Source organism: Rattus norvegicus, chromosome 5 (assembly GCF_021556685.1).
Source record: "Rattus norvegicus strain SHRSP/BbbUtx chromosome 5, alternate assembly SHRSP_T2T, whole genome shotgun sequence".
Lineage (NCBI taxonomy): Eukaryota > Metazoa > Chordata > Mammalia > Rodentia > Muridae > Rattus > Rattus norvegicus.
The window spans coordinates 60663346-60680365 of record NC_141538.1 but is presented as its reverse complement, the minus strand read 5'-3'; the positions used below and the strand labels follow the sequence as shown (position 1 = coordinate 60680365).

General features: G+C 42.0%; 1 protein-coding gene across 1 annotated transcript; it reads left to right on the top strand.

Annotated features, from left to right (window-relative positions):
- The first annotated feature begins 7284 nt into the window (after window positions 1-7284).
- Window positions 7285-16867, top strand: Ndufb6 (NADH:ubiquinone oxidoreductase subunit B6). Its single transcript, NM_001106646.1, has 4 exons — window positions 7285-7561; window positions 8662-8754; window positions 14899-14943; window positions 16654-16867. The coding sequence occupies exons 1-4, from the start codon at window positions 7382-7384 to the stop codon at window positions 16720-16722; spliced, it is 387 nt and encodes a 128-aa protein (NP_001100116.1). The 5' UTR covers window positions 7285-7381; the 3' UTR covers window positions 16723-16867.
- Window positions 16868-17020: the final 153 nt, after the last annotated feature.

The window sequence follows — 17020 nt, the reverse complement described above, 5'->3', positions numbered from 1 at the left end:
CTATTTCAACTGCCAGCATCCACAAGATGGCTCCAACCATCAGTTCTAGGGGATCTGATGCTACTTTCTGGCCTGTTCAGGCACTAGGCACACACACGGGGCATGAACATACATGCACACAAAACACCCATACACATAAAAAAAAATGAAAGAAGCCAAATCGAGAAAACAAACAAAAGGGCCTCTTTCTCCTCAGTTTTAAAGGTTTTATCCTGAAGACCTGTTCCTGAGTGGTCTGATAAGATGTGAAATAGAGGATATTTTCTGAGTAATTTTATTTTCTTTAATTTTTAGATTTATTTAGTTTGTGTGCATGAGTGTTTTGTCAACACACATGCATAGGTACCCGGAGCATGTCTGGTACCTGAGGCGGTCAGGTACTCCTTTGGAACTGTAGAGATAGACAGCAAGCCACCATGCTGGTGCTGGGAATAAAACACAGGTCCTCTGCAAGAGCCACATGCTCTTAACCACTGAGCCAACTCTCTAGCCCCTCTCACTCTAGTTCTTTGTTAAACAATATAAAGTCATCACACCTGTAGTCTCAGCCAAGTATGGTGGCAAACACTTATAACCCCAGAACTTGAGAGGCTGAGGTTTGAGGAGTCTGAGTTCCAGGTTAGGTTACATAGGTTACATAATGAGACCTTGTTACACATACACACAAATACACACACACACACACACACACACACACACACACACAGAGACAGAGAGACAGAGAGATACAGAGAGAGATGGACAGAGGAGAGAGAGAGAGAAAGAGAGAGAGAGAGAGAGAGAGAGAGAGAGAGAGAGAGAGAGAGAGAGAGACATAGTTTTAAAGGTAGCTAACATTCAGTCGGGGGACTGGCTCAACAAATGGTAAAGTCCTGAGGGAGGTTGTGGTGTTAGGTGAGGTGAGTAGAACGTATTCACGTACACACACACACACACACACACACACACACACAAGTGTGTGTGTGTGTGTGTGTGTACGGATGTGCATGTGTGTGCATAAGCAAGCACATATGAGATGAATGATTATATTTTAACTAGCTTGGTCCTCTTATGCATTATCCTCAAACATTACTTTACATAGGGACTCCCGTATACCCTGGGCTGGCTTTGAATCTGCTATATAGCTGAGGTCAGTCTTGAACTCCTGATCATCCTGCTTACACCCCCAGTGCTAAACCATCACACCCAGCTTTAAATCTTACAGTGCTACTTGTCACTCTAGCCCCCAAAGACTGGGCATTACACACATCTGCTTACATCTGTTTATCCACTCTAATTGTCCTTGGGTCATTCCCTGCTGGTCATTACTTACTCTCTAGCAAAGAAGAAACCCTTGTATAAGGAGATACATTGTTTTCAAAGTGTGGAAGAGGGAAATTGTTTTGTTGCACCTTTATTTACAAAGTCAACAATATTAAACTGGGTGTATAGTTTGTTTCAACTACAAAAATAAAATTATAGTAAAGTTAATTGCAAACAAATCCACAAAACTAATACATTTCAAGTGTGCGTGTGTGTGTGTGTGTGTGTGTGTGTGTGTGTGTTCAAGTGCATGTTTGCTCATGTGTGTACGTAATTATGGAGTCCAGAGGTTGATATCAGATGCTGTCCATCTTATATCTCAATAGGCAAGTTCTTCCACTTGAACCCAGAAAACACCAGTTCTGCTAGTCTAGCCAACTAGCTTACTCCTGGGATCCCCTGCCTCTACCTCTAGGGCTAGGATTACAGGTGGGCCACCATGGCAGACAAGCATTTGTGTAGGTGCTAGGGATTCTAACTCTAGTCCTTTACCCGTTGAGCTATCTCCTCCAGTATAGATATGTTTCAATCCAACCAAAACAATGATTTGGACTGAGTCATGGGAAATGTCTTTGGGAAATCTTCCATTATGTTGACCTTTCACCTGCTGGAATGCCAGTCGAGTCACAGAGGGCTGTTAACATTCTTCCTTATGAATAACGGCATTTCTTTTAACCGAGTCATTATTTTGCTGAGCAGATCTGCTTAATTGCAACCTGTAAACTGAAGTGTTAACTCGTATTTAATAATGAGAGAACCTAAGTTTTCCACTTGCTTGTCTTATTTGGCAGATGAGCTGCTGTTAGAGGCTGTGTATAAAAATGGAATCTGTGTGTTGTAAAGTGTGACGAGTGACCAGTCACCATTTTCCTGCCTCTGAATGACTGCCAAACCCCTGTTCAGTAAGCCAGAACATCACGTGGTCTCCAGCTATGTGTGTGATTGTAAAAACACATGCAAATTTGGGTATTGTGTTATGTGGTGGTTACCCGGGTGATACAGACAATAGACACGATAAAAGAAGGGGGGAAAAACCCAAACAAACTAGGACTTAAGGTGTCTCTTTTCATAAAAGATTTCAACCAGTCATTTCCAGGATCTCTAGTTGACATTTCTTGACCCAGAGGGACAAGGATCCAACTAGAAGTTAACCTGTGAGCTGATCTCTCATCTGGACTTAGTCCGGTGGCCAGACTGCTGTCAGATCAGCTTCCCTTCTATATCCCATGAAACTCATGCTCTGTCCTCCTGTCTGCTCTAACATGTTGTGGTTTGCCCTGAAGTTACTGTATTTTGATGCTAATTCCACTGCCCCAAGGACAGCTGCCTAGTCCAGGACTCAGAACTCAGGTGACTTCACCAGAACCACCTCTCCATTGAATTTGTACAGTACTGGTGAGGGGCAGGTACAGGGTAGAAGGAGGCCTGTCATTGGAGGAGAAGGAAGGATGGGCGGGAGAGAAGTTTGAAGGAAGAGGAGGAGACAGGAGACAGGAGGGAGAGAGGGGCTGAGAAGCCGTGGCAGGACAAGATGGCAGGTGGTGTTAAGATTCTGCTCTGTGTATTTACAGGTTGTTATTAACGTTCTCAAGGGATGGATAGTACCGGGCATTGTATGTTTAAGTGGGCAATTATATCTTACCAATTGGATCTAAGATTATTGTGTTGTGTGTTCTTTTATGTGAGGGTTTGAGTGTAGGAAAGTGTGCGGCTGGGATGTGTTTCCGCCAAGATATCTAGCAGATATCTGGGGCACCCCCTGTGCGGACGCAGTGGGGTAATAGACAACATTACTCTTTTCTATTTTATATATTTTTACAACAACACTAACACACCTTGCCAGGGAGAAAAACCAAATCCCCTCTGGGCATTAAAAGCACAGCTGGAAAGGTAGACTCTTTCTCAACAGATCCAAAGTGCAAGCAAGCTTACTGATAGACACCTTTCCTGGCCTCGGTCCTCTCTCTGCCCTCTAAGCTTATACCTTTCCCAGGTTCCGGGCTGGCTACTGAGGCCTTTCACAAACCCCCCATTTTGGGTTGTATTTATAACATCCCAGCAACTGGGAGTGGCATCTGGTGGGAATGTATGGCAGTTTTCCCACTCCTGCAGCCCATCTGAGTCTGAGTCTGTCTTAATGGGCTCTCTTTGCTTTATTTTTTTTCACAGCCTGAGGTCATGGGGTGGGGTCGGGTGGAACATGCTAGGAAGTAGCCAGTGGAAGAAGAATTATGTTGTGCTAAAAACATTGGTTCTGTTTACTGTTGTTGTTGTTATTATTATTATTATTATTATTATTGACTGTATTTTTAAGTGTGAGAGTGAAATGGTTTCCACAGAAAGTCAGGATGACAGCCCTCAAAGAAATTACTAGATCTACTTGACCCCATTAATATAGGCAGCATTTACTTGGGTTGTGAAATGCCTTACTGAGGGACTTTTCTGGCGTGGTTAGGCCCCCAGAGGCTATTGGAACCTCATTATTATGGAGTTGAGGTCTGTAGGTAAGAAAAGTTTCACATGAAGAGGACACAGATTCATAGTAGCCTAAATAATGGCTCAGTACTTCGAAGCACAGAATTTTTTACAGCTTAGAATTTCAAGTTTTAACAAAAAAAAATTAAAAGACAGGAATACAATGAGCCCCAGTGACTGTCTGTCACACACCAATTGCTAACTAACTGTATTTCCTTTACCCTACATCCCTTACTGAGAATTAAGCTCCAGACACCATGTTCTCCCATGGATAAATGTTATGGATGTGTTCTAAGTACCAGAAGCTCCATTTAAAATAGAACCACAAGATCTAATACCTCCTTAATATCACAAAATATCACGGTGGTGTTCAAACTGCCCTCTGCCTCTTTATTGGTCATCATTCTGTTTTTCTCCTAACTGTGTTTTTGTTTCAGAAAGAACTCAGCTGGATGAAGCCCCCATAATTTGGGCTTATCTGAGTGTGTCTTTTTAGTATTGTATGAGGATTTCCTCTGTCCCTTCTATTTTCTTTTTTTCTATTCCTTTTCAGTAAGTCTTTTATTGGTCCTAAAGACATCTCAAATTGTATTTAGAAACCAGGATCTAGTTTTTGGAGCTGGGTGATGCAGGTCTTACTCATCAGCCTGCTCCTCTGTTGCTTTTTCTGACACATAGACGCTATTCGAAACTTCTCTGATATCCTAGTTTTTGACTTGTAGCTTCCTGCTGAATTTAAAACAAGTTGAATATCATTTCATTCAAGGACTAATTCATCTTATGGCCTTGAGAAACAGCTCAAACAACACCTGTCCTCATCTGAACCCCTTGGATGTATTTTTCACCCAAGAAATTTGAAATTTCAACCAAAGACTGGTTTTCCTGTTGTTGGGGAATTGAGCTCACAAGGATTGCATCTTGAAACACAAGTCCATCAAACACTCTTGATCGTGTTCTGAACATGGCTGTAGATGGTACGGGCAGTGGCTAGTTTCGTGTTTTCAACCATTTGTCAACCTGAAGCTGCTTCTTTTTCTTTGCAAGGAATCGTAGCTCTATATTGATATGATTAAAGTCCCTCTGGAGAGTTCCTCTGGGGCCTTTTACAATAACTATGTGTGCATTTTCTGGAATGTTCATAGCCTGATTGCTGTGTATTATCTTCATTCTCATAGTAGATGCTGCAAAGAGAGAAAAGCAGACTATTAATATTTCAAACCTTAGTAAGATGCTAACTATGGTAGCTACCCACTGGCATATTTTTCATTATTTTTTTAAAGATTTATTCATTTATTATATATAAGTACACTGTAGCTGTCTTCAGACACACCAGAAGAGGGCATCAGATCTCTTTACAGATGGTTGTGAGCCACCATGTGGTTGCTGGGAATTGAACTCAGGACCTCTGGAAGAGCAGTCGGGGCTCTTAACCACTGAGCCATCTTTCCAGCCCCATTTTTCATTATTTTTAAATGCTTTTAGAGATATGCATCCCTCTCGCCAATGTATTCTGTGAAGTACGGAGAGGCGTTAAACCCACGTGCATTTCTTTCTGCTTGCTACACACAGAATACTAATATAAAAATATTTAAATAAAAAAAATAAATAAAATTTCCTTTTAAAAAATCACTGAAATGTTAAAAGCCAACAAAATCCCAAATTAACTAAATACAGAATTAGTAGTGAATTTTAAGCCTAAAATATCAGAATTCAAACCCAAACCATGTTATGTGCATCTGGGTTATTTGTTTTACTCATGGACATAACAGAATGGAGTTGAAAAAAGAAACTTGTCAGAGCATATGTAATACAGCCCTTCTCTTTTCAAATGTTCTAGAAACTACAGATTTCAGTTCAATTTTACAGGCAACAAGACATCTGTCCACAAGAGGGCGCCGCGGCGCTCTCGAGGAGGGGCCACAGCTACAGAGCCGCTGCTGCACTGATTCATTAAGGAAGGGTTGTAGAATAGTTCTAGAACGGCCTGGAGTTCTTCCCGTGTTTGGTATTAAAATGCTTCTTTGAAGAAAATTTCTCCATAAGCTTTTTGTTCCTGTAAGATGCAATTTGTACAAAAGACTAGGAAAAAATGCCTGATTTTTTAAAACTCAGATTTCAAAATGAGTTAGTTTTTAAAACCATCCAAAAGTCACAAATGAGGTTTTGTTTTGCTTTTTTAAAATAAAATATTTTGACTTGGTATATGTGATGTAATTTAAAAGTCATTCAATTCATACGTACTGATGCTGAAATGTTTTCTTCTTTGCCCAGAGAAAAGTTGCCTCTAGTCTTACAAACTTGCCCAGCGCTAGTTCGCTTATGGAACATATTCCTCTCTTCTGGAGAGCCCTCGGGTTCCAGAAGCCCCATGAAGTAACCAGATTCTCCTAAGTCGGGTATTCTGGAAGTGCACCATATGTTCTTAAACGCTAAGCCATCTCTAAACTCCCTAGTTTCTACTTTTGTCTCTATCCTGTCTTCCCTATATAATATTGGTGATAATGGTGGTGGTGGTGTTTGAAGCAGTTGTTAAGTTGGGCATACTGGTGTGTTCCATCCAGCTTATGAGTAGTGGAGGCAGGGGGATAAGGAGTTTAAGTCCAGGCTCCCTTAAATAAAAGCTAGCCTAAGCGCTACATGAGACCCTGTCTCCAAAAACAAATACTTATAACAAAATTATTTTCATTTATTACACTAAAATTTTCAGTGAGCATATATATATATATAATCTCCACTATCCCCACTTTTGGATAAAAGGTAGCATACCATATACAATTCTTTCTACTTGATGTAGGTGGTTTGTTTTATTTATTTATTTATTTGCCTTAGCAATAGATTGTAGAAGTCACTCCACAGTGATGAATAGAAGGCTCATTTATGGCAGTAGCATTCCAATGCTTTATAGTACTATAAGCTTTTCCACTAATCCTCTATTACGGAATCTGGGAGGTGGTTTCCAATGTTTTGCTAATACAAATCGTGCCGTGATGGATATTGTGCACATCCCTGCAAATGTTTACCACCATACCTCTGGGATATCTTACAAAGTGGGACGGCAGGATCAAAGAGTGAGCCAGTCCATGTAAGCCTCCAAATAAGGTGCTCTTTATTTCTGCAGTACAGAGGAGGGAAGAAACCCAGATAGCTGCTCAAAGTCACTTGAGTTACTAAAGGGCTGGGAGCTGAACTTGAATGCAATTGTCTCTAGGTCAAGAAGGTGGGAATTCAAGCGGGCGGGGCAGAGGTTCCCTAAACCCTTGTCCTTGCGGTCCCCTCCCCGACAAGTTCTTTCTTTGAACTCTAGCCCCCCGGGACTTCTCACACTTTCTAACACAGACCACTTAAATCATAACTAAAAGACCTTCCAGAGCTTGTACTTAATCCGGGTTCTTAAAACCCGGGGTCAGAGAGAGGGCTTTGCGCATGAGCAGAACCTGCTTTCGGCGAAGGAGTCAGCTTGCTCCCCGAGGCTGGGCTGCTGTGACGCCATCACATCGCGCCGTTGCAGGCGCCTCAAGGTCGCTTTGCGGAGCGGGATCGCGCGTAAGTGACCGGCCCCAGGTTCGGGTGCGCGCTGTCACTCTCTGGTAAGCTCGCCGGCGACATGTCGGGGTACACGCCCGATGAGAAGCTGCGGCTGCAGCAGCTGCGGGAGCTGAGAAGGCGATGGCTGAAGGACCAAGAGCTGAGCCCCCGGGAGCCCGTGTTGCCCCCGCGCAGGATGTGGCCCCTGGAGCGATTCTGGAATAACTTTTTGCGGGACCGGGCCCTGTGGAAGTACATGGTGAGTGATGTGCCACACAGATCCGGGTTCCCACTCCGGGTCGCAACCCGGCCAACCCCTTCCCACTCCTCTCAGTTCCATTAAGGCCCGACCCTCTCCAGAGCCCGCACACCCGGGAGGGCCCCAAGGGACAATCAGTCCAGGCCCTCAGATTTAGCGGAGATGCTGTCACGTCGCTAGAGTTCAGGGCCGGGGTCTGGAGTCCTGGAGCAGGTTGGCTTCGGGAGGATGATCCCCTGTGGCTGTCGGGTGTACTGAGAAGTCGGATCTTAGGTTTTACAGGACGCCGCACATGCAGTTGTTTCGAGTGTAGATACCTTTCCTGGTTTTAGTATTTGAGAACACTTAGGTGTTGTGTAAGGTTGAGGTGATAGAGGCGTCCATCGCCTACCAGCTACTCGAGGGCCAGCTGGTATAGTACAGTCTCCTGGGTTTGCAACCGAAGACAGGGTTCTATTCGGTATGCTTTGTCAGACTCAAAAGCCCCCTTTCTACTTATCACTGTGTACGTTTAACACGCTTTTAGTTACTTTTAGATTGCATCCCTTGACTTTGCCAGGCAGAAAAACCGTTCACTCAAGGACTACTTTTTATTGTAAGGATACCAGATATTTTCTTGGCGTCCGCTAATAAGTCACATCAGTGATGAGTAATGAATACTGTGTGGGAATTGCTTTCAGTTCCTTCTAATAATACTAGGAGTAGTAGTAACAAAGTGTTGGTTGGTTTGTTTCTTGAACAAGAATGCCCTTATGTCTTGCAGAATGCTACGTATTATAAGCTTTGTCTAGTAGTCTTGCAGAATGGTACTTACCCTAAGTCTTAGATTCTATGGATATTCTATAGGAAGTCCCAGAGTTAGTGAAAATATTGAAATAGGTAGGTAGGTTAGCCCCAGAAAATATACTCCATTTAGAAATTTGTAAAGTAATTATCACACTGTTACATTGTTGGTGGTGGTGGAATTTTTTGTTTGTTTGATTTGGTTTTTGTTCCACACACATTGACAAATGAGATATCCCATGCTAGGGATAGTAAGGAGCACATGTTGGTAAGCACAGCAGCTCCAGAGGTTTATTTTGTATGTGTGTTCCCCACAGATCTTCAAGGCGTACCGCACCAGTCTCTTCACTGTTTCCCATGTGATCATACCTCTCTGGTTCGTCCACTATTACGTCAAATATCATGTGGCTGTAAGTACGTTTTAAATGTATGCTTTCCAGAACTTATTTTTAATATCGTCCAATAATTTCCTGTGGCTGTGCTGTGCTCAGAAAATTATATTCTCACGTTAAGCTGATTTTTAAAGTTCCTTGACTTTTTGGAGGGATAAAAGGTTTCATTGGACTTTAAGTACTCTTATATACAAGTAGTTTCAAAACTTGAAAAATCAAAAGGTTACTCTCATATATACAACATTTATAACGTTTGCAACACAATGAAGTAGTGTTTAGATGGTCAGAATGTCTAGCCCTGGAGTCCTGAGCAGTAGCTATAGAGATGATCTCTGCTGCTTCTTTCCGCCAGTCAGGTATGTGATATCATTCCAAACAGGTTTGTCCTGTCTCCAGTCCCTTCCCTTTGTTCTTATCTGAGTCCTCATAATTCTCTCCCTTTAGACTCTCGGGTGTCTAAACTCTATGAACTTTTTCATGGAAAGATCTTGCATGGGCTGATGAAGGCCCTTGCCGTGGTTTAAAGACAAGGGGCAGCACAGTATGGGTGGTACATGCTGTTGGATCCTAGGCATGCAGTTTCTGGGATATCATGGAAGAGGGAACAGTGCTGGAACGTAAATACTGTAAACGGGGCACTCTGTGTCCACTCACAGGAGGCTGAGCAGGCCTGTTTGGGGAACCTTAGAGGCAGCAACCTGGAATAGGATATTGGAATTGGAGAAGGAAGTTATGTAAGGAACCTGAGGTGGAGTAAGACAGCAGAACCTAAGTAAGGCGAGGAGGTTAGACATCATAAGCTGTGGTGATGGTGACAGGACCTGTGTCATATGTGAGGAGCTTGATCAAATAAGCACACTGATGGAAACAGGAGAACACCTTGGAGAATGGAATCAACTGGAAGTACTGGTATGAACTCATAGTTATGAATACTGTGTATTCATAGGTAGATGGAGAAATAACCACGAATGTGAATGTGGGCATGTGCTTGTATGCATGGTCACTAAGGATGTCCACTTAGAAGGCCTGGAAACAGGGTTGTCTCTAAGTTACAGTCCATCAGGCAGCACCTCAGTGCTGTCAGCCATGAGGCAGACTGAAACTGCGCTCTTGACAGACGTAGCACGAGGAAAGCGGCTCAGCTGCTGACACTCCTGCCCAGTGCACATCGCCTGAGTGCAGTCACAAGGAGGCATGAAGCAGCCCCTGTGAAGGAATGTTCCAGTGGAGAAAGATTATTGGCTTGTTACCTTCAGAAGCACTAGGTTAAGAAGGTTAAAGAATGTCAGAAGACAGCTTAAAGGATTGGTTTCTCCACTTCTACCATGCGGTCTCCAGGGATCCAACTCAGGCCGTTAGGCTTAACAGCAAGTCTTTGCCCTGTGAACCATGCCCCTGGCCCACAATATGTTCTTTGAGCAACATGAATGGAATGCTTAGTAAGTCCTCTTTATAGTTGTAGAAAGAACATATAAAAGTATTTGACATCCAGGAATATGTCCTATGTTAGAAGACAGACAGCAAATCCAAGGAAGATGATGGAACAAATTCAGGAAGGACAGACAAAGTCTGTGATGAGCATGTCCCCCAGACTGAGGAAACGGCTAAAGGATCTCTAGTGACTCCATAAGCTGAGACCAATTTAGGAACGTTTCAAAATCTAGGGAGATGAGGAGAGCTAAATGTGTAACAAGCAGAGGGAATCATTTATTGTGTGTGTATTGAAACCTGGCTTCATATACACTGCAAGCTCGCCTTGAACCCTGGCTCTCTGTTCTCAACTGATTACAGCCGTGAGCTTCGACTCCCAGCAGAATTCTCCACTGTTAATGGGAGAAGACATGATGACTGAGAGGGAAATGTAGAGAAACACTGAACACAGATTGAAGGAAGCAAAGTTCTACACCAGGCAGATCAGCTAGAGGCTGTTGCAGTTTGGTACAAATTAGAAGTTGGGGGGGGGAGGGGAAAAGCAAAATGGTTTGGATTACATGCTTCCATGATAGTTCTTCTTCTTTTCTTCTTCTTCTTTTTTTTTTTTTTTTTTTTTTTTTTTTTTTTTCCGGAGCTGGGAACTGAACCCAGGGCCTTGTGCTTGCTAGGCAAGTGCTCTACCACTGAGCTAAATCCCCAACCCAGAATGGTTTTTTTTCTTCTTCTTTTTTTTTTTTTTGATAGTTCTGGAGCCCATGTTGTCCTAGCCTGATGTGTGTAAGATTGGTAGGTGCCAGTAGGGATTTGAATGGAGTTGTTTCCATTTCAGAAACCAGAAGAAAACCCTTCTGGAACAGTAAGATGGGCTAGCAGTTCATCTCTCTAAGGGCCAGAGAGTAGTCTCCACTTCTGTCCTGACGGGCTTGAGAACCATGCTCACTTGCAACTCCATGGCCTTGTCATTTCTCTGTCTTCTTTCATTGCTCTTTTAGCATGTTGATGTTTAGAAAAGAACGCTGCCTTCTGTCAGGCAGGGTTGAAACACCACAAGTGGATGATGGACAGAACTGGGCAGAGCGTTACTTGGGAATTTAGTTTGTCACTTTATATTTTAAATTAAAGTGTACTTTTATTTTAATTAAACTGCCATACTTCTGATGAATAGGAACAAATTTATTCTATTCCCTACCATCTTTGAACTAATTGAATTTGAATTCTAAGACAATTCCACTTACAAATGTAATCACATTTTCTTAAGTGCTTTAAACCCATTTATAAATTTTATTTGTTCAGTCTTGATTTTAGGTATTTATATGGTAAAGTGGTGCCTCTAAGAAGCAATTTTTTATTCAACTTTAAATCAAAAGTTTATCCATTATATATTTTCATTATAATCCTGAGCTTAATCTGTTAGTCCTAGAAGTAGCCAGATTATTTTATGCATTATAAACACTCTGATGCTAGAATAGAATATGGGTTATACCAAAGGGTCTTATGGCTGTGAACAGACACCATGATCAGTGCGAGTTTTATAAAGGACAACATTTAGTTGGGTCTGGCTTACAGGTTCAGAGGTTCAGTCCATTATCACCAAGGTGGGAGTACAGCAGCATCCAGGCAGGCCTGGTGCAGGAGGAGCTGAGAGTTCTACATCTTCACCCAAAGGAAGCCAGGAACAACTAGGAGGAGGGTCTCCAAGCCCACCCCACAGTGACACACTTCCTCCAACCAGGCCACACCTTCTAATAGTGCCACCCCCCTGGGCCAAGCACATGCAAACCACCACATTCCACTTTCTGAACTCCTAGGGCTTGTTCAAACACTGAGTGTTGAACACTGGAGGCCATACCTAAACTTAGCATAATAAAAAAGTACGTTTAGTCCAACTTTCCAAGTCCCCACAGTCTGTAGCAGTATCAACAAAGTTAAAAGCCCAAAGTTCTGTCTCTCCTGAGATCCATCCAATCACTTAACTGTAATCCCTGAATTAAGACAGGCAACCAGCTGGGCAAACTCCAAACTCCGCCATCTCCAGGTCTGATGTCACGCGGTCTTCAGATCTTCACCTCCTTTTTCATCTTTGTTGACTGCAACAAACTTCCTTCTCCTGAGCTGGTTCCACTCCCTGTTAGCAGCTTTCCTCAGCAGATGCCGTGGCTCTGGCATCTTTAACATCTTTGGGGTGTCCGAGGCAGCTTGTTTCAATGTCTTGGATCCACACACGATCCTCTAAAGGGCTGGCTTCACTTCTCCAGCTCTGCCCTCTGTGACACTCTGGTTGATCCACTCCACTGCCTCAGCTGTTCTTGGTGATATTGGCATTTCCAATACACCGGGGTCTTCCGTTGCAACTAGGCTTCACCAGTAGCCTCTCACAGGCTCTCTTCATGGTGGCAAGCCTCAACTCCTTTGCATGATCCCTTCAGTCATGGGCCATCAACTGCAACTGAGGGTGCACCTTCACCAATGGCCTCCCATGGCCTCTCACAGTGCCCAGCCTCAGCTGCTCTTCATGACACCTTCAAGCCTTCAAAGCCAGTACCACCTGGTGACTCTCACACATTACCAAGTACAGCTGCAGCAGGAGGTACAACCTTGGCTATCTCTGGAACACAGCTTTTTTGAGCTCTCAGAAAACACTTCCCAGAAGATTTCACCTCAGTGATGCTTGTCTCTTTCTTAGCTCCAGGTAACCAGCATCTATTGTCCCAGTCTTCTCCCTCTTCTCTTGAATATAAAGCCAGGGACACATGACTGAAGCTGCTGAGTTCTGCTGCTTGCAGGAGCTGGAACATGGCCCGCTTGATCTATTTTACATTATCACTAGCTTTCTCTTTTCTAACTCCTTCACTGCCTAAGCTTGGCTGTCCTGGATCTTGCTGTAGACTGACCTTGAATTAAGAGATCTGTGTCCCGTCTCCTGGGATTAAAGGTTTGCACTAAATTGTCTGGAGCTAATTTAGCTGGGTGGGATCTTGCCCCAAGGTCTTTACTTCCTTAATTCAATTTAGCATCCTTGAACACAGGATTCAGCTCCACTTCACTTCCTGGTGTCCCTTTAATGCTCAAACCATATACTTGTATTTTTCCTTTTTCAACTTCCCTTTTGTCATTAAAATGCTCTTCTTGAGACTTAACCTGAGAACAAAATCTATAGTGGGCGTTTCTGAGACTTCCTTTGTCAATTTAATTAATCTAAGTCTTTTCACCTGAGCCTCAGGCTGACTCTTCAGACAAAGGCAAAAAAGCAACCACATTCTTCACCAAAATACCACAAAAGCAGTCTTTACAGCACAGACCGAAATTCTTCTCCTCTTAACATGTAAGCCATCTCTCCAGGTCTGTCCCAACTTTTAAAAGTTGGCATTTATCTAGTTATACTTAAGTGAAGTTTCCTTTATCCTCTCTATGACCAAGTTGTCTTAAGATTGAAAATACATCTGTTCTCTAGCAGAAACATATTTAATAAACTGAAGTATTGGGTCGGCAAAGAGACATTAATATGTAGTTACTACTCTGAGGAATTCATGCCACTAGTGGACATATTCCAACATTTCATGTTTGCTAGGGTCTCATATCTTTCATTCTTCCTGGTGGTTAGTTTAGGTGAGTTCTGCATTACAGTAACATTTGCTTCAGTAACTGCATTCTACATCTGAGAAAACATTTTGGTGTCTTTCTGACTTTGGCCACAGTTCTTTTTAAAATAAAATTTTAAAATGTGTATAATTGTTGTATATGGGAGCCACAAATGTCCCATAATGTGTTTGTGGGAAGTCAGAGGACAATTTTGTGACATTGGCTGTCTCCTTTTCTCTTCATGTGGGTTCTGGAGATTGAACTCACCTTTCCAGGCCCGTGTAGCAAGTGCTTTTTACCCAGAATCACCTCACTGGCCCTGGCAACAGTTCATATGATAAAGACATTTAATTTTCCTTGTATTGTAGGCTTATGTTTCTCTCTTAATCTTGGTTACCTTGCCTATGTCTTACATCATGGCAATAATTTTTAAATATGTTGATATGCTGTCTTACGCAGATATGCAGGCTGTACCTCTTTTGTATGCAAAGGACTGTAAACATGGTACAGCAGTACACACAGCAGATTGTGTCCCTGCCTCCTGAAATGCTTATTCTAGTCTTGGAGCTAAGCATGTGAACTAGCAATAAGCACATGAATAAGAGACATATGTTGTCACAGCAGGTGACAATTCTGTATAAGTAAGGTAAGGAATAGAGAAGGGTGGAACTGCTGCTCTAATTGACCTCCCTGCAGAGGTGATACTAAGACTGGAATGAGGTGAGGGAACCATTAGATAGCCTGGAGAACATTCCAGGTAGAGGAATCACTAAACACAACAGCCCTGGGACATAGCAGGCTTTATTGATTGGACTAGTAGTTAAGGAGCCATTGTAACTAAGGGACAGTAAGGGAGGGAGTGTAGAAAGTCAGATGATTAGCTAGGTGTGAGTCCTGCTGGGTTTTAGAGGTCTTTTTCTTTTTAAGGATTTTGAAACTTTGAGCAGAAATGTGATCCATGTTTAAGGATAACTGTGTTGATGGGAGATGAGTAAGAGCTTATTGACAACCAAGTGGAGATGTTTGATTAATATGGGCCCAGAGTTCTGGGAAAATTGGAGACAAGTAAAAATTTGGGGATAAGATCTACCATATTTTCAGGAAAATTCTAACACTGTAATTTACACAATAAATTTATTTTTATTGCAGACTAAACCATATGCCATTGTTGGCACGAAGCCCAGAATATTTCCAGTAAGTCTCAAAACTCATTTTTTGCTTGTATGTTACCCGACCCCATTCTACAAGTGATTGCCAAGTTCATTAGAATAAAATGGTCTTTTCTTACTGTCAGCTTAAAGAGGAGGGATAGTGTGATAGTGGAAAATGAGGAGTGGATACTGTATTTCTCTACCTTGTTTGATGACCTTGAGTCCCTACCTAGATGGCACCACCAGGTTTTCAGGGATCAAGGATTACAGCCCAAGCCTGAAGAGATACATGCACAGGCAGCTAACGACTCAAGTCCTGTTGTTTCCATTCTAACTTCCTTGGCTTCGTGCCTAAGTTCTCAGTCTGTGAGGTTAAGACATGTTAGCGTGAATTTAAATTTTATGTTACAAAGATGTAAGTTCTTTCATGCCTTTAATCCTAGCACCGAGGATGGTCGACACAATGAATGACTGCTAACATGAGTAATGAATAAGCCACCAAAATGGAAAATTCAAACATGAATTAAGTAGCATATGTTATTTATCTGTTATCAGCTGCAACAGGAGACTTTTAGGGAGAACCATCAAATTTGGCTAACAGTCCACACTTCAGACTCTGCTTTAGGAAATAACAGGAAGTGTCTTTTATTATGTGTAATCAATGTGTGTCAGACCCCAGGCAGCCTCAACGTGGGACATTAACTTGATGGTCTTGTTAGCTGACTAATATTAATTTATTCTTTGCTTGCCTGATTATTTAATTATATGTTTATGTTGCTACTCATGGTCAAAGGACAAGACAGGGTCTGTTCAGAAGACCACGTTTGTGATTTTGTGGCATTTATTTTCTGAATGTCCTCTTTTGCTACAGCAGTCCTTCCCTGTGTCTATGTTGTTGACCAGTTTCAGAGTCTCGCTTTTGAGAAACTGCAGAATGGCCATGTCTTCTAGAATAGACCAGGTCATGACAAGGTTGCAAGTCTCTGGCTTAAGAACAAGTTTCCTTCTTCCTGATATGATAGACTATATGAGTCAGGCTGTCCTCCCAATCTGCTTTGTCCCAGCCCTTATTAAAATGAATGCTAGAGCATAACTCATGCCGTGCCCAAACATGGAATGGCATAGAGTAACCACCTATGCACAGTATTTTTCTGAAACCTGGAGGTGGAGGTTGAGACATTAGATTAAAGAATAAAATACTAAATCTTGTAATGAGAAGGGTCATTACCTTGATTTTGGCGATAGTCTCACAAGTATATCCATACTTCAGAACTATAGTCTACAATCTAAATATTCACTTTAGTATGTCTATATTTTTTAATTTTTTAAGTCCTCATGTAATAATCTGATTAATCTTTTTTTAGCTTCACATACAAATCAGTACAGGTAAAAAAATTAGCATCCAAATTGAAATGTTTTAGGTAAAATGCAAAATAACTTTGAAGGGGCTTTTGGGGAGGTGTCTTTTTTTTGTTTGTTTGTTTTTTTGTTTGCTTTGAGACAGGGTCAATCTTGTCTTGTCTGCTCTGAAACTTGCTATGTAGTAGACCAGCTGGCTTCAAACTTAGAGAGATCCCCCTGCCTCTACCTCTAGAGTCCTGGGACACCACCATCCCTGGTTTAACTTTAGGTTAACAAAATGTAAAGCATGTTTATAGTCATTTATTGTATTGAGCATATGATGGAATATTTTACAATAAAATGTATATTTAGTGAAAAAATTTTCTATTAAGCACTTCCTTGTTTTCCCTAGGGTGATACAATTCTGGAGACTGGAGAAGTAATTCCACCAATGAGAGATTTTCCTGATAAACATCATTGAAGAGCTCTTAAAAATTTAAAAAACTTGTGTAACAGCACAAGTATGTTTCAAAAGTGCTGTATTTACTGAATCTATTTCCTAGAAAAGTAATTAATAAAACTTATTCCTGTCCTTGTCACTGTACTTGTTACTGTCTCCGATTTGAGACTAACAGTAGAAAGATAAATACTAAACAGGGCTACTAGCTACTTTTTTGTCTGTTTTGATAAGTAGGATGCAAAATTCATTGTAGTCACATAGTTTTGTTTACATACTGATTTGACATGAGGATGTAAAGTGTCTGGAGCACGAGAATGAA